This window comes from Pteropus medius, unplaced genomic scaffold (assembly GCF_902729225.1).
Source record: "Pteropus medius unplaced genomic scaffold, Ma_sr-lr_union100, whole genome shotgun sequence".
Classification (NCBI taxonomy): domain Eukaryota; kingdom Metazoa; phylum Chordata; class Mammalia; order Chiroptera; family Pteropodidae; genus Pteropus; species Pteropus medius.
In genome coordinates this window covers 106,335-114,238 of record NW_024346061.1, presented here as the reverse complement: position 1 = coordinate 114,238, position 7,904 = coordinate 106,335, and the positions used below count along the sequence as shown (strand labels likewise).

The following is a 7,904-nucleotide window of genomic DNA, read 5'->3' as shown; positions in this document are numbered from 1 at the left end:
CCCCTTTTAACGGACAGAGAAGCTACTAAAGGCTTTATCCAGAGGTTTAAGTTGTAGCTTCTCTGCCTCTGGTGGACTTGAGGCTGTGCATGAGCATTAGATTCCTAGCTCTAAGCCCTAGTCCCCTAAAGCCTGATATCTTGAACCAATACCACCATGGGTTATTGCAGTGTCTGTTTACTATTAGACTGGCTTTAATTTTTTTTTGTTTGTTTTTCTGGAGATTTTACTTTTTGTTTTTCTAAAGCTCAGCTATAAATTAAAATTTTTGTTATAAGTATAGTTAAAATGTTTGTAGTTGGAGAGGTACTATTGTCATCTTAGTATACTATATTGCCAGAAAAAAAGTATTTTATATATACGATATTGCACCTTATTAATAATTAAGCACTTTCCCTTATCATGTCCACATTAATAAATACACACTTCTTTAAGTTCCAAGGAAATTAAGTTCCCCTCAGGACCATCTATATTGAGGGCATATATGAAGCCAGGTCTCTGTAGCATGTTAGATTATTTTCCAGATATACCACCCATGTAGTTTAATATACATCATTCCCCTGGGTCTAAAATTTCTTAGCATAGTGATTTTCAACTTTTAAAAATTTTAGTAGCAGAACCCTGTTTTTGAATATTACTTGGAACCGCAAAATATAAAATAAATAAGAAGAGATCTGCTCCAGTTGAAGTGGAGCTGAGAGTTCCTGATTTTCACCAATTTACCCTCCCCCTTGCTCTCCAAGGTGCTCCCTGGGCAGCTTCATAGACCTCTTAAGCTCCACATACCACAGTGTGAAAACAAATTGAATAGTTCAGTGGTTCTCAAAGTGTTGTCCCAGAACCAGAAGCATGAGCATCACCTGGGAATGTGTTAGAAATGCAAATTATCAAGCCACCATCCCAGATATACTGAAATCAGAAATTCTAGGGGCAGGACCCAGCAATCTGGGAGCCCTCCAGGTGACTCTGATAAGTTTGAGAACTTACTAGAATAGAGTATACCATTGATAAGTTTGAGAACTTACTAGAATAGAGTATACCATTGAGAAGGTTGTGGAACAAGGCTGAGGTCCAAGATTATTGGACAGAGTAGGGCCCAAAAGTGACATTTCTGGGTACTTAAGTTATCCTAAGCTTATCTGGAAGGCTCTTTTTCATCCACCATTTTCTTTTCTCTTTCATTTTTTTTCATTTTGTTGATTTTTTAATTTAATTAAATTTATTGGGGTAACGTTGGTTAATAACATTATATAAGTTTCAGGTGTACAACTCTATAGTGCATCATCTGTATGTTGCATTATGTGCTCACTACCTAAAGTCTAGTCTCCTTCTGTCACCATATATTTGACCCCTTTTACCCTCTTCATTCTATCCCCAACCCGCTTCTCGTCTAGTAACCACCATACTATTGTCTGTGTCTATGCATTTGTTGAAAACAACCACCCACTATTTTCTTGTACCCGAGTGAGATTATAGACACTCTCGAGGTCCAACTTTGCAATAGCCTGGGTCCTTTGGAATTGCTTCAATGTGTCAGAAATCACAGGGAAGAGTAGAGATTTTTACTTTTAATTCATTAGGCAAAAATAGTGACACTCCTCTTGATTTTTCTTGACAAAAAGACTTTGTATCTGAAGCTCATAAAATAATTTTGAGCAAAAGAAGCTATACATAAAAATATACATACTGAACAATTCTATTTATGGAAGGCATAAAAAAGTCAACACTAATCTACAATGGAAGAAGTCAGGATAGAAATTACCCTTCAGGGTTACTGACTGGAAGGAAGCAGGAGCAGGAACTGACTTACAGGTAATGTTGTTTCTTGATCTGGATGTTATTTACAGGGATGTGTTTATTTTCTAGAAATTCACCAAGTTGTGCCCTTATGATATGTGCATTTCCTGTATATTTGATATACTTCAATACAACAGTTTAAAAATGGTATTGGGTCACCTGAAAAGGAAGGTCAGTGTATAATGACACACTGTTGTGGATTCTGGGCTTCATAATGTCAGAGAACCTGGGTCTTCACTTCTGGGTATGAATATACATTTGGTGCAAACACAGATTCCTGGCACCAGGTCTACTGCATTATGACAATAAGAATTGTATGGAGACCGCTGTTTCTTGATTGAAAAAGACCTCTTGGTTGATGGCTTTCTTGATCAGGATTTCCTGTGGATTGGGAAGAAATAAGGCAGTTACCTATGTGAATTGTGGGACAGAGTAAGTTTCAGCATCTGGCTACTCCAGGAAATGAGAAGTGGATTTTCAATCTGGTTAGGCCTAGAAACTATAGGAAGTGTGTGTCACAGGTAAAAGTACCCCATTGTTTAGTCCCTCATTCTAAATTCTACAAGTGGATAAGGTCCCGAGTTGTGAGCACCCCATATTTTTACCTGTGCCCTTCTGGGCCCAGATCATAAACCAACATGTAAACTGAGTTTCCCTGGCTTGTAGAAGTAGATCAAGTCTCAGTTAAAGAATTAGCTTAAATTTCACCAGCTCTTGCCCACATCTGGAATTTACACAGGAATTCCAGCCCTCATCTAAAATAGCCCAACTATGTCTGAATGTCCCTAAACAGATCACAAGCCAATCTGTTTTTGGCATCTCCCATATTCTCCTTTACTAATTCTGGGCCCCACCTTTGTGCACTCTGCCCACAAAGCTGCTTAAGAAGTATTTACTCCTCCCCTGCTCCTCCTACCCACTGCTTTGTGTCCACCATGGGAATGTTGATAAAGGTGCTAAGGGTGTTACTTCCTGATCCCCCTAAAGGCCCCAACCATGGAGGTGCCCACCCATGTGCCAGACATGCTCAAATATGATTGACTCTCCATTCAAACTCAAGGTAATATACCTGCTGGATACATGATGCCCTGGTGGTGTGATCTGAAAGCAGGCCCTAGCTGCTGTTACATTCTGTTACATTCCACGGCTCAATTTGGGGGTTGGTGACGGGTAGGGGCATAGGGCTGGGCTTGAATGGCTCCCGTTGCTGAATGACAATGGTGTTTTCCAGAGGAGGTGCGGGCTTCAATCAGGAAGTGCCAGGCATTGCTGCTCCCTCTGGTGGTCTGTGCTTTCCACCAGTGGAGACAGGGAGGTCAGCTTCAGCAGTCTTGCACCATGCATACCTCTTAGAACTATTCCTGAGTGCAGGGTATTTAAAAGATAGTTTCTATATCAGATGGACCCAAAACGAGGAACATTATGTTAATAATGCCACACAAGATGAAGAAAGGTTATGGAAATGTTCCAGATTAAAGGAAGCTAAAGAGGCATGGTAACTAAAAGCAATACCTCACCCTAGACCAGACCCTGTGATGGAGAGGTAAAATGCTATAAAGGACATTACTTTTCCAATCGAAGAAATTAGAGAACAAATGGTAATTAAATAATAGTATCGTATCAGTGTTAAATTTACTGAAGTCATTAACTACATTGTGATGTAGAGAATATTCCTATTCTTAGGAAATGCACACTTAAGTACTTAGGCATAAAGGGCTATGATGTATGTAACATATCCTCATATGGGCCAAATACACACGAGGGGGAGGGGAGGGAGAAGAGGGGAGGAGAGACAGAAACAGAGACAGAAAAAGCGAGGAAGGGAGGGAGCGAGTGAGTGGGAGTATATACACACAAACTATAAAGCAAATGAGGTAAAACGTGAGCAACAGGTGAACCTGGTAAAGGGGATACAGATGTTCTTTATACTACTTTTATTTTTGTAACTTTTCTGTACGTTTATTTCTAAACAAAAATGTTTTTAAAATGGAAAAGACCATTTCTGTGCAAGCAGTCAGAATCTGGTGGCACATGCCTGACTGAACTCTTCCTATGGCAGAGATGAGGAATGAGGGTATGGCTGTCTTCCCAGGCAGGGCTACCAGACACATCCCAAAAAGTAGTCAGAAAACCAGCATGTAGTTGCCAAGTGGCATCCGAGGCCACTCATCTCTTGATCTCCCCTACCCTACAAGATACCAAAAATAACACCTTTTACATTTTCTCCTGAGGATTATGGGTCTTGTGTATTGGTGAAAATTTGGTTACGAAAGGTGTATTGGTTCATTCATCCATCCAATAAATGTTTTAAATATCTACTATGTAACTAGTAACTGAGGAACTGTACTAGGGTCTGAGTATACAGCCCAGCGTACAAGAGGAGACAGAACCCCTGCCCTAAAAAAGCCTGTATGAGCTAGTTGGGGATGTACCCACAACCACTTAAATATATGTATATTTCCAAATGAGTTGACCATGAATTCAACTTGGGAAGCCCTATGGAAACCTACCCTTTTACCAGAGGGAGTAGAGCCAAGCCCCATGGCTCTGATACACATTCCAGTTTCCCCCCAAGGATTTTTAGGTTACAGGTACTTTTGTATCTGATGCTGAGAAGAGAAGGAACCACCAATGATTACCTCAAACTGGGCGCAGCCCATCTGTTTTGGCTTAGCTTTCTGTGGGCTGCTCCGCCCTCTGTGAGAACCAGGGAAGAGGCTAACATGCCACTCCATCGATATCCCTGGGCTGGTAGGCCAGTGAGCTTTGGAAAACACTCTTTCTACTGATATGTCCCTGCAGGTGAACGTAACTGCTACACTCATAATGCTTGTGGAAGGCAAAGACCACCAAACACACTCGTGTGGAAGCCTGACAGCCTAGTGGCCCTAAGACTCCCATCACTGGGGAGCTAAGTCATGAAAACAACATGACAGTTTTCCAAATAGACAGAATAATTTGGGGGGACAGTTGTGGTTCTCCCCCCAACCCTGGGTGTGGCACCAACTGTGATGACCTCTATTTGGGGCTCCAAGTAGGCAGTGTTAGGGAAGGAGTGTGTGTGTGTGTGTGTGTATCTGCACGTGACATGATGTATGCCCATTCTGTCCATGGGTCTCAGGTAGGACCGATCCTCACCTCTGATGCATTCTGGTCCTGGTCCAAAGAAGTTTCAGATCCAACAAATGTTTACTGAGCCCCTATAAAGTTCCAAGCCTTTTACTTTATACTTTGACACATTTTATATCATTTAAACTTTAACAATAACCCTTTAAGATAGAAATTATCTGCATTGTACAGATGAGAAAACAATCGCAAAGAGATTCATTGATTTGCTCAAGTATATCATACAGCTTTTTTTTTTTAACACACACGATACTCTTAGCTGAGGCCTGTCTGTGTTGGTTGCTTATCTTACAGTATTTCTTGTCTTCTCTACTATTGGAGCCTTTGCTCCCCATATATAAGCCCTCTTATTCTCTTTTCACTAGCCCACGTGGGCTTTTCTTTTTTAATACTGCATTTAATAGCACAAAAAAACACGAATACAAAGAAACTGGCAAAGGTGTTTGTCAATGAGATATCCCTGCCTCCTCCACTTTTCCGCTTTCATGCCCATATATGTAATGGGCTACATTTATATAAACTTTTCTCACCCCCCCACCCACCCCAAACATATAACTGTTATGTGATTCGTCAGCTGAAGCTGAAACACCCATGGAGAAAGATGTTTTATTTAAGCTGGCACACCCCCCATAATCTCCCACCCACCCCCCACACTTCCCCACACAATCTTTTGGAGGAATATAGGATATGTACCAGTGTCAGGATCTCCCTTTTTCTGCCTTTCTCACCCAGAACATTCCTGCCATTTAATTTTCCTTTAAGTCACTGCTTAGACTAGAGCCTCTTCTCCCGCCCCTTCTATTTCTCTTCCAGTTAGGACCTTTTAGACACTGGATACTGTTCAATTCTTACTCTGTCAAGCCCATAGGCCATGCAAGTAGGTCCTTTAAATCTCGATGCCAGCTGTAGTATAGGTGTCGTCATTTTCCATTACAGGTAGGTCTGTGTGTCAATTCAGTAGGCTTGTGTATTCATTTCTTTCACTTTTTCTGACTCATGTTCCAGGACCTGTTTGTGATAAAACAGTAAATACCCTTCACTGTCCAGAACGTCCTTAATACTGGCCTTGGTGATAACAGCATCATCACACTTGAACCACTGGTCCTTGTGATGCCGGATGAAGCTGGTATAGTGGCCACTCTCCAAGGTTCCTTGGTGATTAACCACAGCAAACAAGGAATATTTATTCTCTTCGTTTCCACTACTGGTTGGCAGCTGCAACTGTCCATTCATTCTGCTCTCTTTACTTGAGGCCATAAACGGTGTCATATCCAGCTCCAGAGGAAAGGATATGTATGTAGTGATCTTGCGCCTCTGTTTGGCGGAGTGTTCAAACCGTTTGAAATGAAAACAGGCAACAACAGGCAATTTATTCATTGTGAGCTGTTTGGTAGATTCCTGGTAGCTTTGGCAACTACCACATTTGATTTTGGCACTGCTTCCTAGGTGCTCTGGCCTTGTAAACCTTCGCAAGCAGTCCGTGAGAGTAGTGGTTCCTGGTATGTGGCTTTCCCCATTCACACTGCTCTCCCTCCCTGGGCTCATGGGCCAGAAAGAGGTACAAGAGCCAGGCAAGTCCAAACTGATGTCCCAGCATGGGTCTATTGTGGTGGAGACACCATGGCAGGCTTGGCAGGTGACATCGGACTGCAGGCCACCTGTAAAGATTTGGTCTATGATGCAGTTACAGTGGTTGGGATTGTTGGCTGCCTTCCCAGCATCATCACCTTTGCAGTGCCGGTGCAGGACATCTAATGCTGCAATGAGGAATTCATGGGCATCCTGTTGCCTGTACCCTGCTAAATGACGTGCGTGTATCCATACCAGGTGCAGTAATTTATAGGGAACATGAGGAGATGGGTTTCCAGAATACAACTCCCGAAAAAGCGAAGACATCTCACAGACCAGACACAACTCGGGACTTGGCATTTCACATCTGTGCCTGTCAGAGAGGAAGAAATCTCTCAGGATCGGAGTGTGCGTAAGGGCCTGGACGATGCAGTTCATAAAGCACGTGTTGCCAAGATTGATCAGTCCTCTTAAACCAATGGTAAAGCTAGAGGTGATTCTTCTTCTCCTTGGGTTGTGTCCCAGCAGTTCTAACTCCGGTTTGGTTGTCTCCCAGGTTGGGTATTTCTCACCCAGACGGGACACTGAACACTGCTGGTGAGAAACCTCGGTTGAGGTGGAAGCTTGTAATTTCAAAGCTTCTCCTTGTTCTTCTTTGGCAATTTGCTCAATGTCTTTGTCATATACATAGTCCTTACACATAAAACAGTATATACCTCCATAGTAAAGGTCTACAGCTAAGTTGTGTTGTTTTGTCTCGGCGTGCTCATGAATGTGTTTCTCCGTGAAGCAGCCAAAGAAGACACAGGAAAGGCAAGAGTGGAGTCTGTTCAGATGAGTGCTGCACACATGGCAGATGCACGACTTTGCCTTGCTTTTCCTGGTCTCTGGGGTTCCACACCACACGAAGCACTGGTAGATCACCCGCAGTTCCTTCCTCCAGTTCTCTCCCACCTTAAAGCTGTTCACGTGGGAACAGCCTGGTGGACCCACAGCGAAATCCACATCCAGGCATCCACCCCCGGGGCCGCGCCGGGGCCGGGGCCGGGGCCGGGGCGGGGGCCGTGGCCTAGGCTGCGGCGGGGTACGGAACCGGGTCTGTGGCCGCGGCCGGGGTCGGCGGCGGGGGGCACGACTGCGCCGCGGAGAAGGATCCGGGGGCCGCGGAGGGTCGGAGGGAAGGGTTGGGGGAGGAACCTCGTCGCTGCTGCCGCCGCCACCGCCGCTCCGCGCTGGATTCTCATCCTCCAGCTCCTGTTTGGACTCCCCCTTCGGCTCCTGCTCCGCCTCCCGTACCGACTCGGGTTCGGGCTCCAGCTTGAGCTCAACCCGGCGGCCCGGTCCCTCTGCCGGCTCCACCTTCCCGGTGGCGTCCACCTTCCCCGCCGCCTCCACCTTCCCGGTGGCGTCCA

The 7,904-nt window shown here is 44.3% G+C and overlaps 1 protein-coding gene across 1 annotated transcript in view; it reads right to left on the bottom strand.

Annotated features, from left to right (window-relative positions):
- Positions 1-5,000: 5,000 nt before the first annotated feature.
- USP27X (ubiquitin specific peptidase 27 X-linked) overlaps positions 5,001-7,904 on the bottom strand; it is a 4,063-nt gene continuing 1,159 nt past the window's right edge. The window contains exon 2 of the mRNA XM_039874879.1: positions 5,001-7,904. Coding sequence (XP_039730813.1) covers positions 5,878-7,904 — 2,027 coding nt within the window. The 3' untranslated portion in view covers positions 5,001-5,877.